This window comes from Dunckerocampus dactyliophorus, chromosome 2 (genome assembly GCF_027744805.1).
Source record: "Dunckerocampus dactyliophorus isolate RoL2022-P2 chromosome 2, RoL_Ddac_1.1, whole genome shotgun sequence".
Lineage (NCBI taxonomy): Eukaryota > Metazoa > Chordata > Actinopteri > Syngnathiformes > Syngnathidae > Dunckerocampus > Dunckerocampus dactyliophorus.
Genome location: NC_072820.1, coordinates 18,636,769 through 18,664,163, shown reverse-complemented (window position 1 = coordinate 18,664,163; position 27,395 = coordinate 18,636,769). Strand labels below are relative to the sequence as shown.

The 27,395-nt window shown below is 39.3% G+C and overlaps 1 protein-coding gene across 1 annotated transcript in view; it reads right to left on the bottom strand.

Moving 5' to 3' along the window:
• b4galt2 (UDP-Gal:betaGlcNAc beta 1,4- galactosyltransferase, polypeptide 2) overlaps positions 1 to 27,395 on the bottom strand; it is a 133,128-nt gene that overhangs the window by 53,613 nt on the left and 52,120 nt on the right. The window contains exons 3-4 of the mRNA XM_054769338.1: positions 8,559 to 8,677; positions 7,266 to 7,382 (exon numbers count right to left, since the gene is read on the bottom strand). Coding sequence (XP_054625313.1) covers positions 7,266 to 7,382; positions 8,559 to 8,677 — 236 coding nt within the window. The remainder of the gene's footprint in view (positions 1 to 7,265; positions 7,383 to 8,558; positions 8,678 to 27,395) is intronic.

Below are 27,395 nucleotides of genomic sequence, written 5' to 3'. Positions count from 1 at the left end.
ATAAGGCACTGGCTACTGCACTGCATTCTGGGAATTGTAGTATCTGTTGTGTGTGAGCTGTATGGATATGCATTCCTTATATATTCTAGTATATATTTTCAAAGGCCAATACAATAGAAAGTAAACTTGGATATACTTTAGAGTAGTCAGTGTACTGCTTGTACAGCAGTATAGATTTACTATCCACTGAAAATGAGTCAACACACAGCCAATATTGTGTAGTAATAGCCAGCTAGTACACCTCACAGGGAACATGTCCAAACTGTGTCCGTGGTGTGAATATTTAGTGTGAGCACCACTGTTATCTAGCACTCCCTTAATCCTCTTGGGCATGGATTTCAAATTTCTATCCCCCAGTGGGGGCATGACAGAAAATAATTAATTAGACACGGGCTGCACGGTGGTCTAGTGGTTAGCATGTTGGCCAACACAGTAACAGCCTGGAGATCGGGAAGACCTGGGTTCAATTCTGGGCATTTCTGTGCATGTTCTTCCCGTGTGTGCGTGGGTTTTCTCCGGGTACTCCGGCTTCCTCCCACATTCCAAAAACATGCATGTTAGGTTAATTGGCGACTCTAAATTGTCCATAGGTATGAATGTGAGTGTGAATGGTTGTTTGTCTATATGTGCCCTGCGATTGGCTGGTGACCAGCCCAGGGTGTACCCCGCCTGTGGCCCAAGTCAGCTGGGATAGGCTCCAGCATGCCCCCGCGACCCTAATGAGGAGAAGCAGTATAGAAAATGGATGGATGGGTTAGACACATCTCCTCCACCATCCTTCCGCTTACCTAAAGCAGCTAAAAAGTTTGACTTATCATCATAAAAAAAAGAGTGGTGGGCTCAGTGTAACATCCATCCATCCATTTTCTATACTGCTTCTTCCTCATTAGGGTGCTCAGTGTAACATTTGCAACACAATTATATCGCGCAAAAGTGGGTTAACATGACTAAACACTTCCTGATTAAGAAATGACAGAGTACCTTGTCTTTAATGCATAGCTCCTTTGTTTATTTGGTCCGGTTACTATCGTTACATCGGCACTGGTGCCATTATGATACTGAGTTTCGGTACGCATCCCTAGCCAGCAGCACTCGTGCAGCACCAGATCATGATGTTTCACTGTAAGCAACACGATTACCTTGCTGCTCACTTGTGTTGCAAGCTATTAAGGCAATAATGGCTGTGTGCAGACATATTTTCAGTCAACAGTAAATCTATACTGCCTTGCAAGCTGGACGCTGACTACTCTTAAGTACATCCAAGTTTACTTTCTACAGTATTGACCCTTGACAAGACATGCTGTAATAAAAATACCGAAACGTGAGTCTTGTGAGATGCTGTAACTCTCAAATGGACTGCAGAGAAGTATCAATAACAATAACGATCTCATATCCTGCTGAACAATCCTAAATGGCCTTTCTGTGAATAATAGCAGAAAGAGACGCTAAGAGAAGAATGTGTCACACACTGCAGGTTATCTCTTTCACTTTCATTTGTCTTTGTGCAATAATATTACAAAAAAAAAACAGCACACTGTATGCACCCTCAAAAGTTCGCTTTTGGGAAATGAAGCTCTAAAACAGGAAGACATGAAGACTTATCCTCAATTGTCTTGACACAGCCAGGAGAGAAGAGGATGGCAATAAACATGAGGCATTTTCTCTGCAATTTTCTCGAGTGATTAAAGCCCCCCCAAACCACATCTCGTGGTGTCTTCTACAAAATGATCCCCCAACCGCTGACATTATCATAATACATCCTCTTTTTTCCCAGGTATGAGCTGAAAGATTAAATGAGAAGGAAACAAAGATGCTGATTGACATTCCTCACAAATGCAGTGAAAGTGAAGCATGCCGCAGAATATTAAAAAACATCTCAAGTGATGGAATGTAAGACAGCAGCACACTTATTCACTGAAAGCGGTTCCGTGACCTCCAATCTTTCCGCACGTCATATCCACACACTGTGTTGCCGTTAAGCACGCTCGCTCCTCACATTCATATTGATTGCCCTCAGCTTCCATTCAAATCAGCATAGTTTGTGTTGCCTGGACCACTTAAATCACTGAGAGCAGACTTAACGCTGTGGATGTTACAAATTCACCAAACGACAAGGTCAGTCGGTGCTCGCACGGGGTTATTATTGATATCACCCTTGAAAACAATGCTACTGTTGTCAATTGACCAGGTTGTCTTTGGACTAAACAGATGGGTGAAAAAGTTGGACAAAAGCTCAACTTTTGCATTGGCAATGCAGTGTAACCTATATTGTCAAACAGGATATTTTGTTGATATTTCAAAGCTATTTCTCCCATAGGAAATAATGGAAATAGAAATGATCCAGGGTTAAATTGTGGCCATCATAAAACCCAGTCGCGCATCTCATTTTCTAACATTCTTAAAGGAAAACTGCACTTTTTTTTTTTTTACATTTTCAAAAATCATCTTGTTGAGTCTTCGTAGCGTAATTGAGAGCCAGTAGTATCCACTCTTCCGTCTGTCCCGTTGCATTGACTTGATGCTTTGTGAGTGACGCTGAGACTAGCGAGGAGTAGTGTTACTCTGCCAGATAAATATAGTTTTTTGTGTTAGCTGCTCCAATAACAATATCTCTGTAGCTTTGTTAAGATACACATATATATACATCAGTTATGTAAATGGAACACTGTTGTAACGCTGTATTTTCAACTTAAATAAATTGCATCGGTTTCTCTGAAAAGTTTATATTAAATAATAACAATTTTAAAAGTCTCTTTAACAGAAAGCTGCAACAGTACATCCTCTTAAAGTTTCACATTTACTTGTTATTATAGTACTTATTGGGATTTGCCTGAATCTATCACACAATTCCTCTTTTTGTTTACCTCTGAGTAAGGTCTCTGCAGCAGAAGCACGCCTTCACAACTCTTCCATCAGTGAAAGATTTTTTGTTTTGGTCCAATATCCATACAATCCATAGTGAACACTCATTTGCATTGCTGTGCTGTAAATGAATGTGTTATGACTTTCGTAGCTTTTTCATACCGGGCTCTAAGCGACATTATTTTCGGCGCTCTCACATCAGACTTGGGTGGATACTTCCCCTCGAATGAGCTGTGTTTTGAAAGGTAATGTTGCGTCACATTTGCACTTTTGACCAGCGCTACAGTTTCAGAGCATATCAGACACAGAGGTTTGGCACTGGATTCCGGAAGAATGAACATATATTGGCCGTATATTGGTCACTTTTCTTACTTTTGAGCAAGCCATGGTCCTCTCGTTCACTTCTCAGGAAGTAAACCAACAACCGCAGCTGCAATCGCTCCATGAACATCCGTTTTTGGACCGAGATCTGCCATTTGGTGATGGCTGGTCTATATCAATTTATCTTTATTGTGTCTTTCTGTGTAAATAGCCCATGTTACAGCATGGACATCTGCGCTTTAGAGACAAGTGCGGCCTATATATTTACATGTTTTTTCTCTTTAAATTTGGTGGGTGCGGCTTATATTCAGGTACTCTCAGTAATCTGGAATTTATGGTACTTTGAATTTTGCTGTTGGAAACCCCCCCTGCCAAAACCCTTGAGTTCTGAGAAGGCATTTTGAATTATAAATGCCTCAAATATGTTTTCAGCCTTGCACAATTCTTCAAGTTAGACCCAACGGGGCCTATAAGGTTTCATTTCCCTGCAAACAGTTCCTTCCAGCAAATACAGTTGCAGATGGGGGGAAGAGAAAGAGGAGGAAGATCAATATCCTATTCCACACTCAACTGCATATACTGTATATGCAATTTTCTTTGCAAACAGTTGTGAAACATTTCATTACAAATCGTGTGTGCGTTTGTGTGTGCGGTAGATGAAAATGGAGCGGTCATTAACATGCGAATATCTCAAGTAGATAAGAAAATAATGACTGTTAGAATTAAATAGGCTTTGCTTTCATTAGCATTAGAATGGAAAACAATGGTAATAGCTTGATGGAGAAGATAAAGAGGAGCACGCGTTATATTCTCACATTGGAAACTAAGGATCACTCATGCAAAATAGCTCACTGCTAGCTCACTGTTCTTGAATCATGTAAAATAATGAAATAATAACCAAATTAAAACTATGAATTAATCTTACACAATACAGTGTATTTATTTAAATATTTACTAGGGGTGTCACGGACACCCGACTCACAAGACGACACGATGTACGAGGCTGCCCTCGGGTGAGAGTGAGGCTAGAGCTGGAGGTGATCCAACCTCGGCCCCTGCGTGGAGAAGTAGAGGGCGCCAGAGGTGACCTGACCTCGGTCTGGCGAAGTTTTGCCACTGTGGCTGGATCTGGAAGCGGCTGTGGGGCTGGGGACGCGCAGCAGACCATATCCCGATTCCAGACGTCCACAGAGAGCCAGAAGGGTGGAGAAGGGGCTATAAATATTACCTCTCGTGCATATGGTTGTGATATAACATGTAAAAAAATATACAAACATATTAATTCATTAAATATCTCACATTTTAAATAAATACATATTTAAAAATCTGGTAATTATTTAACAAATAAAATAAAATGTATTGTTATGATATTGACATATACCTAAAGTACATACACAAATCCAAAAGCCTTTTTACATTAATTTATTGGTCATAAGGCTCTTGGATTTGTGTATTTAGCTAGCAATAACTTATTTGCTAGGCGGTTATTAATATGCCTCATAATATAGCAGCATTTCGGACAAGCCCAACTTTATTATGGCATATCTTGCAATTTTAGTTTCCTGTTATTTTAAGTAATGGATGTGCCAGAAAGTGCAGATGTGTGAGCCAACAAACAAACAGTGACTGTATGGACGCTGCTATTTGACCAATGAACCGCACAAGCCCGTCTTTACATGACCTTGGGCGTTAAAGCCAAAACAAATACAGACAGAAACACTCAGAGCTTAATCCCAACGTGATCCGTTGGTGTCAGAAAGGAGACGAGAGAACGGCAAGGAGGCGGAGCCACTAGCCTCTTGGTGGGTGACACAAACTGGATGACTTACAGTGTGTGACTACAAGTGCATGCAGTACATTCCCAAAATAGAAAAATCAATAGAGAGGTACAAAAATCTCAGCAAGTTCAGTCTATCGCCGAGTTCACACGGTTCAGATTGATGGCGGACAAGAGCAGAACAAACAATAATGAGTGCAACATTTTTGGAGGTAACAGTCAACCCTGCCGGTATAGCAGAGACCCTTTGGCCTCCTCAACCGTTTTACCGTGCAGATAAGAAAGATGCTCCAAGACAATGCACCAGTGTGTGTGTTTGTACGACACACAGACAAAGACAATATCAGCATATTGAGAGCAGACCCAATAGGGCGAGCGGAATCAAAAGGTCCGTCCCAAAAGGGGACGTGAGTAAGGGGCAGCGCAACGTCCCACAAGGGAGCGAACAGACAAAAAAGAGACTTCACAAGTATAGCATGAACACATTTTGGATGCTGGGAAGCTAGCAACAGGACTAAAAAGAGGAGAAAGGCGTCAAAGTTGCCACAGAACACATTAAGTCATGTCTTATTTCCATATACATTATCATATGGTATTGTAAACACTATGCCACCATAGAGACAAGCATTCAAAGCATTATACAGGTTATAAAACTTACTTTCACAGCGATACGTTAACAGTAGGGGGCGGGACGGGGCGCTGACAAACGAACACAGTAAAAAAGGCCCCAAAAAGCCCTTTACTCTCATTAAGAAGCCGATTTAGAACAGTAGTTGAAGGCTAAGCAACTCCAAGGTAATTTACACTTACAATTTTGTGTTTGAAGCCAACCAATCTTCATCTCCATGTCTTTGTCATGGAACACCTCAGCATCAGACAAATAGTCCCATTGTCAGTGGTTCTAACAAATACGGCTTAATTCCACATTCTGCAAGTTCTCTATTTAATCTCCAGATGTTTCTTCCTCCTCGAAAACTAATGACACATTGTTCAAATCTTTGCTATAATCAGTGTAAACATCTTCTATCTCGTCCATTCTTTCATGTTTGTTTACTTGTGATGTCCGATTGCGCTGACGTCACTTGGGAAACGCCCCTCGTTTTAGAAGTCAGTCCCAAAATGGCGGATGAGTACTACAAAAATGTTATTTTACTAATTTAAAGTTTGCTTTCAAAAAAATGAACAACATACAACATAATTACAAACAATATAGAACATATTTCAGGAAATTCAGTGACCCTTTCAAAATTTGCAAATAAATGATTATATTTTAATTATATTGATACCAGTAATAATAATAATGCATTAATTTAAATTCAGAAATAATAAATCACAGTATTACATTATAATATGATTTATGCGTACATGTATATTAATGATTTATTACCAAAGTACCCTAAATAACTATACTTTTTAATTATCTTTGTCTCAACAATCATTTATTTAAATGCTTCCCTATGTATTTCTTATCATCATATTTAAGAAAATAAAACAAGTTAAAATGTCATTATTTGTCATTTAACAGTAATAATACATTAAAAAACAAATTCCATAATTTAAAACCTATATAAAAAAATAGAAAAAATATTTAAGTATAAATACATTATGAATGAATTGTATTTCTTTATTATAAATGTAAAAACTACAGTTAAATGAATACATTTAGAAATAGTATTTACATATTTATATACAAAAATATGATTTAGAATATACAGTATATTTGACTGTCAATCTTTAAACAGATAATCCGTGTCAGAGCAAGAACTGTACTGGTTTTGCAGGATAACTGACACAAGAAGGAATTTTTGTTTAGCATGCTGTATCCATTAGACTTTTCAAATAGACCTTCTGATACTTTGAGACATTACCACAAAAAGATTGAAAACGTTTTCTAGTGAGGAAAAACAACAGCGTATGGAGAGCAGGCGGAACCAAAGGTCCGTTCAACGGGTGGTAGGGTAGGGGTGATTAAGACGCTGCGCAGGGCCCCAAGAAGAGAGCAAGAATGTAAAATAGCTCATTACCCAGCAGAGATAGAGGAACTATAATGCAATAAAACACACATTTCTCACTATGACAAAAATCAAAAAGTGAAGCAGTCATAGAGGGAGAGGTCAGCTTTAGGGGTGTTCTGTACTTTGACTATTAATGTCTTTCTGCTACAAATACACATAAAAAGAAGGGCCTGAATGTATAATTATGCAAATGAGTGTCAATTAAAAGTTAAACCATAAGATTAACGTTGCTGGAAAAAGTACACAATGGAGGCTCCACATGTTATATGCGAAATGTCAGAGTGGTCTACCTGATTGATAATGTAGATGCTGTAGTCGATCTTCTGGCGTCTCAGGATGGGGTGGAGGTAGTGGAGCCAGTACTTCAGGTGGTTTTCACGGTGACGGAACGGAATGATGATGGCCACCTTAAAGCACGGACACACACATGAGAGGATAAGACACATAAGTATATGCACATGTACTGTATGTTGTAACTTTTAGGATATTTTATTGTTCTTTCTTGAAAATCTGAACATTGACGGGCACTATTCTATTCACATGGATATAAAAACTATTTTTTTAGGGTTATTCCGATCAGGTTTTTATGCTGCCAATACCCATCATCCATGAGTGAAATCGGCCGATACTAATACCGATACCGATCACATAGATTAAGTGTACATTTTTGAATAAACATGAAAAAAACATTGATTTTCATTGCTTATTTCAACCCAAACAAAGCGAATATGTCTTACCAGAACATGAACAAAATGTTGGTATCCACAACTCACATTTTGTATTCCAGAATGCATTTGTTTCTAGTGTTCTCACATTATTCATTGAAAACCTGAATGAAAAGCAGGCCTGCAGGCGCCTCGTGTTCGTGAGCACCACGTTGGTGACCGCTAGGCTAAATGATATGAAAGGGGAACCATAACATTTAGACAAAAACATATTTGACTTACTTTTTCAAAGTCACTGGTCAAACTTAGAGGATCAGGCGCTTTCTTTAAGGAGACTTTGGATGCAAGAGCATCCAGCATGACGCCAGGCAGTCGGCAAACCCGGTTTCCTCCGCCGCTGCTGACGGCCGGCCATCCAGTCCGATGAATCCAACCACTGTTCGGGCTATCACAGGCATGTGTCCCGCATTTTGGCTAATTAGCCGCCGCCCGCCCGAAGATCACATCGCGAGTCGCGAAAACTCTCCACCACTCACAAAGTGCCCGCCCCCCGAATGCCGCAACAGACTAAACCTTTTTGAAAACCGAATTTTGACAGTATAAGGAAAATAAATGCAGTAAGTTGTATGTTGAACAAGGGCATTTTTTTATGTATTCAACTTAATTGGCAATTGCGTAATCTGGATCAGATCTGGATTCAACTTTGTTTCACATTATAACTTATGAGACTGTGTAAAAAATGGGAAATGTTGCATGAATATGAAACCATTCAGTCATCAAGAAATCAAGGCAGGTAGAATAATTCAGCTTAAAAGAGATTGCTTTCATCATGCTGGTGTTCATTCTGTCCCACAGTCATCCACGGAGAAAATGTCTCTCCGTGTAACTACAAATGTGTCGAAAAAGTGGCAAACGCACCTTCCATCGAGGCCGGCAGTCGGGGGGCGTGTAGCGGCCGCCCTCGGTCACGTTGGGGTTTTCTCTCTGCACTCGCTCCATGGTCATCTGGGAGCTGAACTCGATCAGCAAGCGGCCCACTGAGAGGAAGAAGAGAAGGGAGGAAGTGAACCAAAATAACGGGGACAACAAAGAGGATGGTGGATGAATAAAAAAGCGAGGAGGCGGCGAGGGACGATGTTATTAAGTGTTTTTATCTTCAAAGTAACACTCCACATCTATCAAAGCACCTGTGTAGAAATGCTAGTTATGCTTTGCATAAAGCTGCTTTTAAATACAACACTACAGCTTTCAAAAAAAAATCCTCAAAAACTACAATTAAAACCAAAATGTGCACACACAGCAAAAGTTAATTTTATTTACACCTAATCTGTCCATCATTGCTTTCCAAAGAGAGAGGGACCATGCTCTGCTTCACAACGTCGCAGTTCATGTTTATGTGTATACAGTATATTAGAGATGTCCGATAATATCTGCCCATCGATATTATCGGCCTGATATTGGCATAAAAATGTAATATCGGTGAATACCGGCATCTGTTTTTTTCCTCCCCCCAGGGGTACTAGTACCCCTTTTTGAGAACCAGTGCTCTAAAGACTAGGTTCCATGGGTGCTAGGGTACTAGGATACGCATACCCCCAGGGGTACACCAATCGTAAGGGGTACGAAAATAAAAATGAAAAATAATTATCGTCTAACACTTACAATTACGAGTGTGCCTGAATGCCTCACGGTGCAAGGAGAACAGAGCAGAAAAGAGACAGAGCATGAAGTTGTTCATTGCTCTGTGTGCATTATGTGAACTAAGTAAGTTTGATGATTATTTTGTGCATTGAGAGTGTTTCATCTTGGAGATTTCATTTATATCGGTGTTCCAACCCCCACAAAACCTGTCACTGTGAGTGGGGATTCCCACAAAATGAGGCTTTATCGTTGGTTGCATGTATTTCTGTACTTCAGATACTGCTCTCCCATGATTGTTAAACTTTCCACTTCAATTTGGTATTAAATTCATATGCAGCCTTAAACCATAGCCATCGTGAGTGGACACAACAAGTGATGCTCCAATTCAACCCATTCATATGGAAGGATGCCAACATCAGACTGGAATAAAAGATACAGTATGTAGGATGACTGATCTATTCATCAGTGCTCATGTGAAACTTTATAAAAATGCAACCATGCAAAATACACATGTTTGGCCTGGAATTACTATTAAATTAATTAACCAATTCAATTATATTCAATATTTCAAGTTAATTAAGATAAAATGGTTTATTTTTAAGTGTGCGGCTTCAAATTTCTGAAGGGATATGCGACTATAAAAAGTTTGGGAACCACTGCTCTAAAGTATATCCAAGTTTACTTTCTCTAGTCTTGTCCCTTGAGAAGATATACTGTCATATACTACTGATACTGTATTACAGGTCCACATTAGAACAATAATCTTCAATATTTTAAAGGAAATCAGCAAGGCAGGACAGCTGAGCAGTATTGCCAACTTGGCGACTTTGTCGCTAGATCTGGCAACACTCCAACCCCCCCTGACGCGGAGGTGGAGCTCGCCCTGTTTTATACAGCGACATCTAAAACGCAAATGTTTTTTAATCTTCAGTAAGCCTGGATAAAAGAGGATGGTGTTTATTGTGTTTTTATTGTTAGTCTATTGCTACTCTTTATTAGTAAAATGAAGTGGATTATCTTACAATTCTTCTTCTATCAATGTAAGTAATTGATAAGCCTACTGTATTGCCTATATTGTGATGCTCAGTTGCTATTACATACAGTCATGGAAAAAATGACTAGGCCACCACTGTTTCTTCAGTTTATTGTTAATTTTAATGCCTTATACAACTAAAGGTTTGTTTGGACAAATATAACATGACAACTAAAATAGCTCATAAGAGTTACATTTTTTGGCAGTACAATGCTATACAGTAGATATTCATGTAAGAACTTAAGTGATTTTGGTTATTATCAAGAAAACCATGGAAGTTGCTAGATAACAGCTCTTAAATTCAACTCTTATGAACTATATTTGTTATCATCATTGTATTTGTCCAGACAAATGTACCTTTAGTTGTACCAGGCATTAAAATGGATCAAAAAAACTGAAGAAACAAAGGTGGTCTAATCATTTTTTCCATGACTGTAAATGAACCACACTCGAGCCATGTTAATGTGAGCCATAGAATAAACACAGCATAATCTGTTATTCACTGTTCAATTGTGCTAATTTTAAAAAGTTCTCAATTGCCGACGTCTGATGGGAGAACTTTGAGAGCCGCTGGCAGAGATAAAATATTGAAGTTATTTTATTTTGATGGACAATTTGAAATTAACAAACTGAGAATCAAGTTTATTTGTAGTTCTAAATGTAATAAATGTGTTTTTACTCACTTTTTTTGTCTCTCCTACGAGGTTATGCTTTTTTCCTACAGCATAATATGCAAATGATAAGCAAATTAGATTATGACATCATCTAGCGACTTCTAGGACAGCCAATAGCTACTTTTCTTACCGAAAAGTTGGCAACAGTGTAGCTGAGATCAAAATTGTTGTTGATGTTCCATGAATGCTGATGATATATATTTAATCTCTGATGTTGATAGCTGTAGGTCAAATGTGTTTGCTCTTTGAGGCCAAACTGTTGAATAAACAAATGGTAGAATGAACGTACACAAAGTTATCTCATCAGAAGTCACTTTAAGAATCAGCACACAATGCTGCTGTGCTTCTTTCTCGTGTATAATCACAAAAACAAACGCGTAACGTGTTGACCTCTGCGTTGCTTGATTGCAATCAAAGTCGTCACTCATCTCTGCAAACAAGTTACAAAGCTCAAATCTTACACCAGGATGTGTGAGATTTCACTGGGCCGCTGTTTGTGTAACACAACAAAAGCGAGTTCATCCTCTGTGTCCTCGTCTGCTGCTCACACGCCAGCTGACCACAGATATTGCACGACAGGCTGCTTGTTAATCACCAGCGCTCACAGCCTCTCTTTGCTTCCGTCTAACTCTGAAGTGACGAGCCAAGTGCTGCCAGGCTTTCAGGGATTGCAGGGAATCGTCTCCAATTGAGTTTGGGATCTTTGGCCTCCTCCGGATGAAGGCTAGAATGAGGGTGAGGATGAATGCCGGGGCATGTAGGGGGGTAAGAGGTGGCGCTGCAGACTCAATAGCGACTTTCACCTCTATGAATATCATCGCCTTAAACCTTATAGAGGTGGGAGCAAGTCAGTGTTCTGCAAGTCTGAAGTAAGTCTCAAGTTTTAAATATCAAGTATCGAGTCAATCTCAAGTGAAGATGTGCGAGTCCAAGTCAGGTCAAGACAAGTCAGGTTGAATCAAGTCCGAAGTCATAGGTTTGAAATTTTCCAGTGCTTATAAATCATGAGCATTTGCTGTCTCCTAAATAAAAAAATGCCATTTTAACAATGTAACAATCTATTCAATTTGACAAACACCAATTATGTTACTTGAATATTTTGAATGGGGACACATTTTACTCTTTGCAATCACTGAAAATCTCATTGATGTCAAAAGTGCAAGTCAAGTTGCAACTCTTTGTTTCTGTCAAGTCGAGTCCAAAGTCATGAAAATTGTGACTCGAGTCTACGTCCTGTGACTGAAATCCACACCTTTGTTATCAACTATTATATCTGCATACACTCATTGGCCACTTCATTCGGTACTGATGATACTTCAAATGCAGCTACTACAATTTTGTGGAGTTAATAAAAAAAAAAACTATATCAGGAGTTTGTCTACAGCCACAGCCGTTGACCTGCTCTTTACTTTTGTAGACCACACACCGGGCCACTATATGAGACTATCGTTCATTTAAGTGGAGGCATTCATTGGAGCATTTACAGTATATTCATGAAATTGTTCCTTTCTTTTCATCTTTTTTAAGTCCTTCTGGCTCTTTGATTGTCCTCCACTGGCTCTCCTTGCCTTCTATCCTCTTAAAATCATTAGTGCGTGTGTGTGTGAATTCACTAGATGTGAGGATTATCGGCATCTAAGAATCTCCTCGATACATGCAGCTCCCGACACGCGAGACCTCCAGTTATGTGTGTGTGTCATGGGGGTGCGTTCAGTCACGACAAGCCAACATGAGTATGTGTGTGTGTCCTAGAAAAGATAAAGGGTTAAGTGTGGTATATTTCACATTTTGCAAACAGCAAGGACAAACAAGGCGGAATGAAGGAGACATCCAATAACCGATAGCAACATGCTGTTAAAGTGTGTGGACAAGCATAACGTGTGGCAGCATTGACAGCCATTCTGTAGTGATATGATGACCACTTTGTTCGATAGGGAAAAAAGTGCTTTTGCAGACATAATTACAGTATGTTCTGTTTTGATTGACAGAGAGGCAGGGAGGACTTTCAATGTCAGTGCCATCATGTCTGCATTTGTCGTACTTCGCATGCAATTTGACTCTTGAATATGCTTGTACGCTTCTCTGCTCTCCCTTTTGCTGCATTTTGCTGCAGCAGAAGCACTCCACATCTCTTCCATCAGCGATGGATTTTTTTTAGATATATCCATACAATATCCACACAATCCTTAGTGAAGACTCATTTGCACGTTGCTGTGCTGTAAATGAATGTGCTATGACTCTCGTAGATTTTTCATATTGGGCTCTACATTTTCAGAACATATGAGACACAGCGGTTTGCCACTGGATTCTGGAAGAATGAGCTTATGCTGTATTGGTCCGTCCTTTCACTTTTAAATGTTCGGTTTTCTCGAACAACTGTTCTTACTTTTGAGCAAGCCAAGGTTCTCATTCGAAGATTAAGCGGCATAAATGGATGGATGGTTCGCTCGGCAAGTAAACAAAGGATTTCAACTGGCTCAGTTTGAGTGACGTCACTGCGATTGCTGTCACCTGAGCCGTAATAACTGAAGTAATTACGCCTCCAAACTGCCAGCATGATTATATGTTATTATTATATTTCCCATTCACTTTAATTGGTCATGGGTCCAAAAAGGGCCATCACTGGGTCCGGATCCAGACCGAGGTCCGCCATTTGGTGATGGCTGACGTAGTGTATCCAGCTTTAAGATAGTGACGCTATCACAGGGGTTTCCAACAGTAGCTCGTGAGCTAGCTGTAGCTCACCAAAGAATATTAGCTGCAACTCTATATTCTCTATAGGCAACTCTATATTTTGTATAACTGTTCAATTCTGAGATGATGCATGTATTTAATGACAAATGACCAGCGGCTGGAGTGAAGATGTGCTTTGTAAATCAAGTACAATTTAAATGTTGCCAGTCACATAAAACATAAATAGCTCACCTGTCCTTTCTTTTTGTCAAAGTAGCTTTAATTGTGCTGGAAGTTGGAAGCAACTGCACTCATAAACCGGGACACTGAATTGCAGAACTGATCTTTTTTTTTTTTTTTTTATCATTGCCTCAGAAAGTTCTCTACGGGCCTGTTCTCTGGCCATGGACTGATACCCAACCCAGTGTTTGTGGACCCCAGTTTTAAATCAACATTGGATGATGATGACAATGATAATGATTAAGTTGTTAAGTCTGATGACAGGCCAGTGGTTTCTGGTTTACATTAAGAACCAGGAGTGTCACGAGATCTCGCGAGATTAAAATGTGATGAGATTTCTCATTTGAAAAAAGCTGTCTAGCAAGAACGTGGCCAATCAGGCTGTGAACTATAGCATCTCTACTATGAATGCTAATACAGCCATATGGAAGTGGCTGTGTGCAAGGCATTATTGGAACCGCTCATTAACTGCTTTATGCACACCATTAACCTTGCAATCCAACCTACTGTGTTCCCGGCGTCTGCGTCAACGAGTGGTGTGTGGTTGTTTTTTTTTTCATTGGAGTTGAACATCTGCCGTTGTATTAATGCTCCAAGTTAGCAGCAGAATTGAAAGTCAGACGTATCGGTGACTATGTACTAGAAGATAAAGAGTTAAGTGGGTGTGTTCCTTCATTAATAATAGTACTGTGGAGATGAACTCCCACATCTCATATTCTAAGATTCGTAGTGACACAGCAATCAGAGACAACCCTTTGGATTTATTGTTGCACGCTACAACAGATAACACATTAGCTGCCTAGTGCGTCATAACCAAGCGAGTTACGAATGAACACTTCATTAGCTCAGCACTAGGCTGGCTACTATAGAAAATATGCATAGGAAAAATGTGCATTGACTTACTGTCACCATGGCATGCTTTTCCACGGTTGAACGTGTTGTGGATTTTTGACTTTTTATTTCCATTTGCGGGGCAGTATCTAAACAATTTACACGGAGAATGGCATCTTTTGGAAATGTGAACAAACTTACTCGTCTCCTCGAGTGTTCCAGTAAAAGCCTTCAACAACGAGCGGGCATAATCTAAAAACATGTATAGCTAGACAAGCTAACAATGCTAACATGCTAACGTTAGCATGCTAACACCTAGCATGATAGTGCTAAGTCTTTATATATGTGTCAACACATGAAAATAGATAAAAATGTTAGTATGCTAAAATTAACATGCTAACATGCAATGTTAACATGTTAATGTTAGCATGTTAACACCTAGCATGGTCGCACAATGTACCGGGGAGGCTTAATGTCCCAAATGAGTTGAGAATTTTGACTTTGGAACAGTCTGAATCAGTTGAGAAATGTGGAAGTAGTTAGAACTCATTATATCAAAAGCATGGGAATGTCAAGAAAAGTGGGAATTCTTGGTATGTGGAAAATGGCATGAATGTCCTGACTTTGTTGAATGAGATGATGTTGGAATGAGGTGAACCGGTTGTGAAATGTGGAAGTAGTAGTAGGTAATAGCAGTTTTATGGAAAAGTGTGAATTTTGGAAAAATTTTGATTTTTTTTTTCAGTATAAATATAGGTAGCCTGAATGTCCTGAATGTGTTGAACAGTTTGAATGGCTTGAATTGGTTGAGTAATGTGTCAGTAGTAGCAAGTAATAATAAGGCAATAATAATTAGTTGTAGGGAAAAGGGTGAATTTTGGGAAAAAATTTTTTTATTTTGGATCACCCACAAAATGTCATCAGTTCTTCCATATCCCATTTCATCCAAATCCATTCAGAACTTTTCAAGTTAGTTTGAACATAGACAAACAGACAGATGAACGCCGCAAAAACACAACCTTCGTGCTGCGCTTGCGCTTTGCGCTGCTCTTAGCGGAGGTAACAAACAACAGAAATTCATCCAGAACTGGACCATAACAATTGACAAAGCATTGGAGTGAACAATAACTTCCGGGTAGTAACTTCTAGTGTAAAAACGTCACTTGCGCCACCTTCTCCAGTCTCCGGAGGGAGTGACGAAAAGCCTAAAAAAGGGTATTTCAACATTAAAGCACACGTCAAACACAGGAAATATGCCTTTCAATGTTGTTTTTCACAGGGAAAATATGAAGATGAACATGTGTTTTGGTGTCAAGAGTCCTTTCAGGTCTATATGATGCCACCAAAAAGGCCTTTCAGCAGCTAGGGACACAAGGTTAGAGAAGACAGTTGCCATTTATCAGTAAGACAGTAAAAATGAGAAGAAATGTGAATATTTACTTTGCAAGTCGATTTCAGTGTGCGCCCATTAATTTTCTGCTTGCGCACCTAAAATTTTAAGGTAGGGCCACTGCGCTCTTAGTAAAAAAACTGTCTGGAGCCCTGGGCAGCAAGAGAAAGTGGAAAGGAAAATGTACACCACATGGGGAGTTATTAACCTATACTGCACAACACAGCAGCAACAGAACCAATGCTGCAATAGCTGTAAGGAGCAAACTGCTTTTAATAGTTCCTTCTAAACAACACTACGGAAAGTGTAAAAACCAACATTTTAAAGCGTATGCAGAGGTAAATTAAGCTGCTGGATGCTTAAACCACTCGTGATACTTCAAATGCAGCTACTGCCATCTAAACTACATCAGGAGGTTGCCTCCATCCACTGCTGTTAATGCCAATGGTGTTTTTTCACCTGGCGCTAATTAGAGACCCCGGTACATCCCTCCATGTGACCAGTTCTACTAGAGTGCCCCATGTCCAGACTGAAGACCAGAGAAGACAGAGCCTTTGCGGTAGCAGTCCCCAAACTCTCGAACGCTCTCCCTTCTTAATCTTAGAACTGCTACTTCCGTTAAGAGTTTCAAATCAATGCTGAAAACACACTTGTTTGCACTGGCTTTTAAGGCAAGCTGAGCTGGACATTTTTTAAAATGTTTTTATTTGTACCTTTTCATTGATTTTTAGCTATTTTTCGTTTGCTTGTTTTTGTTTTGCCTCTTATGTTTTAAAGTTTTTATTAAACTGTTTTGTTATACTCATACTGTCCTTTGGGGCAGTTGTGGCTGTTTTCAAAATGTGCTGTAAAAATAAACTTGACCATGACCTGTTATATGCTTTTGAAGACCACACACTTGGCGAATATAGGAGACTCGGCGGTAAGAATAGAGTATCGATGGAATAAAGGCGTTAATTGGATAAAGCTGTATAAAGCTGTAGGATGTGTGTAAGAGTGTTCATTGTTAGTCATCTACCCAGCATTTAAAAAAAGAACAAACACGGTTGAGGGTCTTGTAAAGTAATCCGTTGACCAAGCACCAGTGCTTCTACTTCAGCTGTGCATGGTTAAACAAACAAGTACGTCTAAAAGGCTCCTAATGGCATGAATCCACATGAACAGTATGTTTGCTGATGTATTCCTCCTCTTAAGACAGCGGCGGCTGCAAACGGGGGGTTGGGGGGCACCAAACAGATGGAGAAAACGTGTAACACCACACATGGCGTTGTAGCGGAGGAGGGCGTGAACGAAGGAGGACAAGTGGTACTTTCAGATACACAAGGACAGCAGAGGAGCCAAGCCCTTGCTAATGAAGAGAAAGAATAAACAGACGGGCTCAACGCCATGGCAACCATACACACAAGAGGAAGAAAAGGTGTTGTGAGTAATTGTTGGCTTTTTAATTTGCTTTGTTGACACACATCAAATGTGGTGGAAAATGTGCATTAATTCCCTTTAGCAACACCAGCTGTGTGAGTGGAAGCTGGCTCACATGACCGCACTCAAACATGCATCACCGCTAAGTGACGACACATGATGTTGGAGTTTGACATTTAAATGCAATATAGCAATACTAGAGGGTGACATTACATGTGAATGCTGAAGAAAAAAAATTAAAAAGTAAATTGAATTGAGGACTACAATGCCAATTAGGCACATGCCAGTGCTTCTACAGTAGTGGGGTAGTGAGGGGAGGTGTCGGGTGGCCGTCAGAGGATAGGACAGAATCATTTGGAAGCGGGGGTTCATCCACTACCTTCGTGTTATGTGCAAGATACGTCACCATTTTGGAGCAAGCTTGTGAAAATTTAAGGCTTAAGTTTAAAGTATTTGTGATAGATATAGATTATGTCGATCGTGAGCTACCGGTAGATCGGCAAGGTAGTTTGGGTCGATCGCATAAACATCACTTTGTAGATGTCATATGACATCAGTTAGCTGACATTAAGCTCCCTCATATATATGTGTGTATGTATATATATATATATATATATATATATATACAAGAAATATATACGCTCCTGATCAAAATTTTAAGACACATCTTAAGATATTTGAAGAATTAATTCAAGTAGTCTTAAAATTTTGATCAGGAGTGTATTAAAGTGATACTTTATTTTAATATGCAAATTGGTAAAAAAAAAAAAAAAACTTTCAATTTTGCTTGCTATATCACATTTTGGTAACTCTTTCAGGAGACTGACCGTTTATTTTGAAATGTTTTCTGCATGTAAAATTACAATTATTCTCTATAGAATGTATTTTTTGTTCATATTTTTGGGTGACTGAAACAGATAAATGTACATATTTCTTATGGGAAAAATTGCCTTGATTTTTGTACGTTTTGGTTTTCGTCAAACCTCTTGGAACTAATTAAGAGCACAAACTGAGGTACCACTGTATAGCAATATCCCTGTTATGAGTCAAATTTTACTACATAGGAATCCTATAGTGCCAACTATATAAAGTGATAGTAAAACAAAAATAAACAATAAATAAATAAAGCTTTACTTTTTAATACTGTACACACGTTTGACAAATTACATACAAAGCCTATCCACTGCACATTTCATGCTATATCAATACATTGGTATTATATTTCTCATACATATAAGAAGAATGAATGAATTAAATTAAATGTAATACTATACATACTGTATATATCATTACAAAAATAATAGTAATTAATAGTAGTAATAATAATAGTTCATGTAGTTATTTATTTTACAAAAACTATCTAAAAGCAATTATTTTGAAAACTACTAAGTCTAGCTCAATGATGATTGAACAGTTTAGGTGTTGAACTTCATAAGTTTATTATGGGACCAATTTAATAAGTTTTCAATATGTGCAACACCTGTGACACAGCTGCACAGTCTTGGGTGAAGGTGTGCACGCATATTCCAAGACACACAATGACTTCTCTTTGGGAGTGAACGGCATGGCTCAACATGAAAACACAACAAAAATAAAACATTTCATATAAAATCTCGATGTGTTTCGATACATTCTGTGAAAATTTGAAGTTATTTCAACAAGAATTTCCAAAATGATTGGCCTGTGAAATTATGTCACATATTTTGGGACACCTTGTATAACAATGTAATATTAAAAAATACATTTCTTGTTAGAAATTCCTATATAAAATTTAAATTTGGCAAGATGAGGTTAAAGGTGAACGTTTAATGTCACCTCTGCACCAGTTCTCAATCCAAGGGCTGCTCCATGATTTGAAATGCAGTATGTAGGTCAAACGTCGTGTCACTATATGCCACCTGATTCACTGTTTGTTAGTGTTAATGAGCCATCTACCACAGTTTTCTCCATCCATCCATCCATTCATTTTCTATCCCGCTTATCTTCACTAGGGTCGCGGGTATGCTGGAGCCTATCCCAGCTGACTTTGCGCGAGAGGCGGGGTACACCCTGGACTGACGGTCGCCAGTCAATCGCAGGGCACATACGGTATAGACAAACAACCATACACACTCACATTCATACCTATGGACAATTTAGAGCCTCCAGTTAACCTAACATGGTTGTACAACAAAAAAAGCAGTTGTTTTGGTTTTGAGAACAACTTTTGTTCAATAAAATATGATGTGAAAAGCAATTCTTGATCATAATCAATGTATTGGTTAGAGATGAAGCCATTCCATGTAATCTAGGCACAGCAGGCCTAGCCAAGCAGCGCATATTGTGTTTCCCTCGATGCTGATTCTGGCACACTTTTAACGGATGCCCCCTCCCGTCATTTTTAACATGATTTTCAAATGTGGTCCTTCCCCACAAGATGAAGCCATGCTAGGATGCCAGCGTATGCCAGCATGTTTGGCAGACACACTACAGGTCCAACTGCCCCTGCCCAGCTGGCACAGTGATGTGATGGTTGGCTCTCTCCCTCTCACACACACACACACACACACACACACACACGTATCATTAGAGTCAGTATCCCAGAAAAGCCTCAGCCAAGGTCACAATGCAGTAGATCGCTGGTGTGGTGGAACCTGATTTTTTCTGTAGGACTGAAGAGGCGGTGAGAATCAATGTTGAAGAGATGAGCTATAGAGTGACACAGTCAATATTCAGGTTAAGGCCAATATCCCGGTTTCTGAAACATTTGGAATAGCCTGTTTACATGTGTGAAGTGAAAAAAAAACAAAAAAAAAACGCATGGACACGTTTCGATGCACGGAAAACAAGATGACGCAATTATTATCATATCATTTACGCTTCTTCAGTCTGTATCCAAAAATAACAACAACACCGGCACGGCGGATAATGAATGCCTTTGTTTGCACTTTGGTGCTGGTACCGACCCACCACCAGTACTTGACACTATTCTGTCTCACTTTCTTCATTAATGGAAGGCGAGAAGATGAAGAAATAGGAAATGGAGCCAGAGCTGTGCCATCCACATCCATGCTACATCCACTAGAGCCCCTCGGACACTTTTGAACGTGCGTTCGTACAAACCCTGCTTCGCGTAAATTCTCGCTCACCTCATGATTGATTTCGCTATCGCGGTACTTTCTACCGTCAGTAAAAGACATAATGTTACTGTCTTTCACCAAATTAACGAGGTAGCTTCTCCTCGCTCCAAAAGTGTGGGATTTTGCGTGCTGCCATGTTTAAAAGTAATTCCTGCCAAAGACACAAGATTTGTTTCGAATAGAACATGCACAGAACACAAATTAATATTCCTTTTGATCGGGATATCCCGATAGGCGTATACATGACCCAATATTTGGTTTAGAAAAGGAGTACCCAGGGGTAATATTCAGGTTTTTAAAACCGGAATATGAGCATATTCCGTTTTTTCAGAAGGGTGACTGGTGTTTACATGGCTGTGCGCAACCGGGTTATAGCGATGCAGTCTGCCGGTGATGTCATCCCCATGCGTTTAACTGGATTTATACTGAGTGATGGACCACAACGAGTCATACGAGTGCTTTGAAAGTTAAATCCAATTTTAAGCCTTTCAAACTACTTGCCAAGGGCCGTGGGTCGATCACAGCTTTTGTCTTAACTCAATGTTAAAGCGAAGGGAACCAAAGGCACTATTTCCCAGTACGAAATTTGCTCTAACTTCTTTAATACTTGAGGTAGCGAAGTGAATGAGGTATCAAAATAAAGTTGAAGCCATGTTTTATCAGATAGAATTAATCACACACTTGATCTAATTCAACGTGTTAATTCATTCATTGTTAATTCAACCTGAAGTGTTGGTCGCACTTTATTCAAATAAAAATGTGCATGCATTTGCCATTAATTGGTGTTTACTTCTTTGTTTATATCCAGAATTAATTTATACCTGATTCCCTTACAAAAAACAACTGGAATCTAGGAAACTTCACCTGCACTGTCCAGTAGCCAGGTATTTATTTCAAAGTCACATTGGTTGAATTTTTGGCTAAAAAGTTACTGAATCGCTTTAAAGTTACTGAATTGTTTCGGATTGTACCGTTCTAAATGAACCAATATCGATCATGAATCGTACCGGCAACCAGGAATCGTGAAACGAATCGACTCGTTATTAAAACGAATCGTTATATCCCTAATGAACAACATGATTAAACACCTCCGGATTTATGCTGTAGAAATAACAGTGCCCTGTCTTTGGCGCGCTATGTCAGACTGCCTCTAAGCAATCAGAATCAGGTAAGTCAAACAATAAATGACATCTCATTGCAATGTGACCAAAGGTTTCAGAATGCCCGCTGATGTCGTGGTAGTTCGCTGTAAATAAAGGACAGGAGCTAAGGCTTGGCAAGTTTATTCATGTGCACAGTTCGTCTCTATTAGCAACAGTCAAGTGACATTCTCAACCCACACAACACACTTCCGGCCTTCAAAATAAGAGCTCTTTTGACTACATCCTGTTTACTTGTGGTAAGAAAATAAGGGTGCCAATAGCTTACACCAACATTGGGCAGCAAACAAAGTATACTACTTTTCAAAAGTAAACATCTTTTGTGAAAGTGAACTCCTGTAAAAAGTAACTTCATAAGATTTACGTTCAAGTTGAATGGTTTGATATTTATACTGATTGAAAATAGCCCTGTAAGAAATTCTTAGTAAAGTAAATAAAAAGTTCACAGCATTAAACAACTCATGGACAAGTTTAGACGTTTAATCCAAAAAAAACTCTCGTTTGCTCTCTCATTTAAACCATCCAAACTTTTATAACTCTGCCTCTTAAAAGCATCAAAATCGAGGATCGTTAGGAACCGGAATCGGAAAGAGGAATCTGGATCGTTCAAACTCAAACAATGCCCAACCTTATGCATTAGTGCATTCACAAAAAACAAAATGGCGGGAATGCTGAAAGACAAGCCTTCACATTAATGCTATGGTGTGTCACTAATGTTTTTCTACTTATTAGCATCCCTTTCACACTTAATAATGGTCCCAATAACTTAAAAATATGCCCACCAAAGGACAAAAAGTGTACAAATCCTTCATGACAGGTGAGCTATTATTTTTCTCAGTTCAAATGCATATTCATTCTAAAATATTTAGAATATAATTTTTTTTAAATTGGCTTAAAAACCCTTGTTGTCACCATATTGTACTGAGCACATGGTAGATTGTGTTTTTTTTAATTCCTATTGTTGCTCTAGCCATATTGTACTGAGCAACCAGTACAATACCACTTTTGTACATTGCAATAAGTTAAATTTCCAGGTCTACGGTTATCTTAGCCGCTTTTTCTCTTTGTGGGGGTTAATCTTTTTTATGCCACTAAGGAGCACATTTGCATCATGTCTGTGTTGAGTGCTCTGATATGCTATGGCAGTGATTCTAAACCGCTGGGTCGGCACCCAAAAATGGGTCGCAGATCCAAGAAAAACAGCAAGTCATCTTCCTCTTTGGTATACTCTATACGAGGGGTGGGCAAACTACGGCCCGGGGGCCACATGCGGCCTGCCAAGCATTTGAATCCGGCCCGCCAGTTGCTTCCAAAGTAATTAAACCTTTAACATACAAGCCGGCAACATGACTTGCTCATAGTCAGAGCTAAGCTGAGACAACCTTTTGATGGTTTAGATAGCTTTTCACATGCAGCGATCCAGACAACTACCTCACCCACGGTGCCAAGCAAACACAAGTAAAAAAAAATGTGTCACACAATTTAACCTACGCACTGCACTGTCTGGGAAGTAAAAACGGAGGAACGTTAACGTACTCTTTAATAGTCAATGTTTTAGCATTCATAGTTCACATTGTATATCACATCTTTTATTCATGAACATTCCGGGTGTCTTTTTCAGTAAAAAAAAACTGTAAAATGTAATTTTGTTATTTGATATGGTTTGATATTTAAAGTGCTCCTGAAAAAAGGGACACAAGTACATACATATAGCAGATTGTATGACACTATAAGTCCAGCTGGACTGTTAGAATTATAAGCGGAAAATAGCGTGCATGTGTCAAATATATAGTCTGGCCCCCCGGCCAATTTTGTTAAGTCAGTGCGGCCCGCGAGTCAAAAAGTTTGCCCACACCTACTCTATACTCATTGAATTGAATTGGTGCAATTTTGACATTTAATTGATCCATTATTTGTACGCATGCAGTTATCCTGTTCCTGCACATTTCTTTAATAAAATGTCATAAATTCCTCCAAAATGGAAATGAGAACCCCTTTGAGAACCCCTGGGCCATGATGTACTAAAGTTGTTGTTTTTTGTCGTTTTATTTGCATTTTGGTTACGTACGTTACGTAGACCAGTGTTTCCCAAGGGTATGACCCTTTTTGTCATACCATGAGTACCCCCATGTTCTATGTACCATGCACTTTAATGTGACTGTGTAGGTGCAAAAATGATGCCAACATTGACAAACTCAGTGGAGGTAGTCGCAAGGCTGCCTAAAAGCAAGCGAGTCACTGAGTGCACAAAGCACAAAAAGCATTTCATCACCAAAAAAAATAAACAAAAAAAAAACCCTGCCACCGACTGACCTTGCTGTTTTTTCAAAAAGTGAAAGCACTCTTTCTGAGAGCCATCTACATCGAGCACATATTCCTCGCTTGAGGGATTCTGACATCTGAACTCTCGGGAGGCTGCCCTAGGGGGCACCTTTTTTTTTTTTTTTTTTTTTCAGGAGCGTACACAAAGACGTGCACACACATCAAGCAGCACGGTCTGTGTCGCCTGTCTTCATCTCACTTTGCTTTAATCTCATTTTCCTCCTTTCACTTGCCCTCGGGTTTCGTATGTCTTGTTACTATCAAAGCGTGTCAGAATTAAAAAAACACTCAACTGCCTACGGGCCACAAGATTAGGTACACCTGCATAATGTCACCAAATATTCAGAGGGGGATACAGCTGGCCAAGCAATATATTCACACAAAAACTCTTGAAAAGGCCTTTGAGAGTGAAAGTAATTACACCATGTGCTGCCTAAATGACACAGCGAGCACCAAGTGACCTTCATAGTGGGCAAGAACCACAGAGGCTAATGGCTTTAAACGAGACAAGGCTCGTTTCCATCTACTCGCAACAGGAAGTGTCATTTAGGGGCGGTGGGCAGGTGTGATAAAATAAGGAGGATACAAAGGAGAGGCTTGCTGTACACCTTGTGGACAGAAATATTGGGACATCTGGCTGTTACAAGAAGTGACAAGCGAAGTAAATATGGAGTTGGTAGTCAATCCTGAAGAGCACAAGACACTTACCCAAAGCTTTATGGTCCTTGCTTTCACAACTACGCCTTGTGGTATATTTGTCAGAAAAAGGCAACCAGCGCCAGCTGGCCCATTAGGCAATATAGGCAGATGCTAAGGGCCTCGTGGCCTCCACGGGACACAAAAAAAAATCTGGAAAAATTCCTCTTCACCCAATTATTACTATGAAGTCTTAAAACGGAAAAGCCCACATTGATTAAAATGTAAAGCAATTTACAAGTATGTATATCCACGCCCATCATTATTGGACATAGTTTTGCACATAGTTGTATATAGATATTTTACATGGCGCTTGTATAAAGTTATTTTATTTCGTTTTTGTATTGTGTAAATGTAGCTTATAGAGTTATTGTGTGCAAACTGTGTGGTTATTTACATTGTTTGATTTTGATTATTGTATTTATAATTTATAATTTTTGTTATTTATTCCCTTATTTATAAAATGCTCATTTTGTGTTTGGGTATTTATATTGTATTTCATATTATCTTAATTTGATTTTTTTGTATTTATAATGTTTTAACCATGTAAATTGGGTGACACATTATTGTACAAATGAAAGACAATACAATTTCATAATTTCGCCACATAAAGTCTTGCATTGGGTAGGGCAACATAGGGCACCTGAATACATCATTTCTTCACCTAAAGGCCCACATTGAACCTGACATCCTCTTTGAGACCCGAAGCATTGATATTCAGACCTTTCTTTAACAACAATCAATGTGATGCAAACAGACCTTGAAGCATTCACAACACCATTCCAACATTCAATTGCAGACAAATTGCCTGTGTTGAAAAATCAGCTTTTCACTTCTCTTCCCTCCAAACAAACAACAATCCCATATTTAATAGACAACATGGTGTCAAGTTAATAGTAAACCCTGCTTCTTTACCTGCAAGAACATACACAAATAACAGGTGAGCCCATCAGCAACTGTGATGGAAATGAACAGGTTCCCTTCATAGTAAAGATGACAAAGTCTTTGGGGAAATATTTAACGTAAAGTAATTATGGTACTGTTGATTATGAGAGTGGACAAAGAGTAATTGCATGGCGTCTGCTGATGGCGGACATAATTTTTTTTTTTACACTATTACAGTAAGTCAAGATGAATGGAAAGTGGAAAGCTCAGCATTAGTTCAGTCGTATCAATTAGTTGAGTATCACTGATAAATTGTGCCGCTATTAGGCCATCATGGCCAAGCTCTGGACAAAATATTGAACTTGGTGCAAGGTTTGTAAAAGCAAACACACACACACACACACACACACACACACACACTAAGGCAGGCTCAACTGGGAGCTGATTAAACGGATGCAACAAACTGCACTTTTGCCTCCCCTCTGGGCTGAAAGCTCCTGACAAGCCCGGTCTATCTGACTCCACCACGACACCACGGCCATTTCAACTCTGCGCTCTAAAACTCTCTGAAAGGAGGGAGGGAGGTGGAAAGGTTGAGCAATAGATAGCCCAGGGAGGACATCAAGCAAGACATGAGAGACAAACTTTGGGATTGGTGAAGTAGAAGAAAAGAGGAGCTCATCATTATTGATTCAAAGTGATGTTCCTGCTGTCTTATGCGGCTTTCCGGTACAATGTTAACTTCCAACTGGTTCCTCGCAAATTAAGGGAAAATGAATGTACTCCGACTTCAGTGAGATACACTAAGACACTACACACAACAGTGGTGCCCAATAAGACTATTTAAACAACCTATATTTATATGTTAACCTATTATAGGCAGTGAATTAATCTTTAAAGGGTCACTGACATTATATTTCAACTTTGCTTAAATATGTTCTAAATTGTTGGTAATTATGTTGTTCATTTTTTTGAACTTGAACGTTAAATTAGTAAAAAAATTGAATTTTTGTACGTCTCAAACCGCCATTTCGGTCGGTGCTTGTCAGAAGGGGGCGTTTCCTATGTGACGTAAGCGCAGTTGAACATCACAAGTAAACACAACAACACAAACACAAAACACAAAAACACAAACACAAAACACAACATTTTTTCAAACACAAAATTGTAAGTGTAAATTACCTTGGAGTTGCTTAGCCTCTAATTATTGTTTTAAATTGGCTTCTTAATGAGAGCAAAGGGCTTTTTGGAGCCTTTTTTATGACGTTGGTGAAGGAGCAGGATTGTAAACAAACGCTAGGTAGTCGACTTGGTTCGGCATGTTTTTCATCAAAATACTAGTCATAACAAAACGTTGTGTTGCAGAAAGACTCAATTTCTGTCAGCATGGCTTGGCAAGCTCCACATTTACACCACCAAGTCATGCAGGTGTAATGACTTGCCCACCATCTGCTATGAAGTTTCACTCTCGCTTCTTGTGGGCCCAGCTTCTAAAACCTGTAGCTCATCCTCTGTATATTCAGGCTCAAAAAGATATATTTCTGGATCCTCATTTGTCCAAAAGTAGTCGTCGTTGGCGGCTCTCACGAAGTCTGCCCTGATTAGTAGCAACAAACAGACACACTCTTGACACGCTGCTGTTGTTGACGGAAGTAGTAGTACTAGTTCCTTT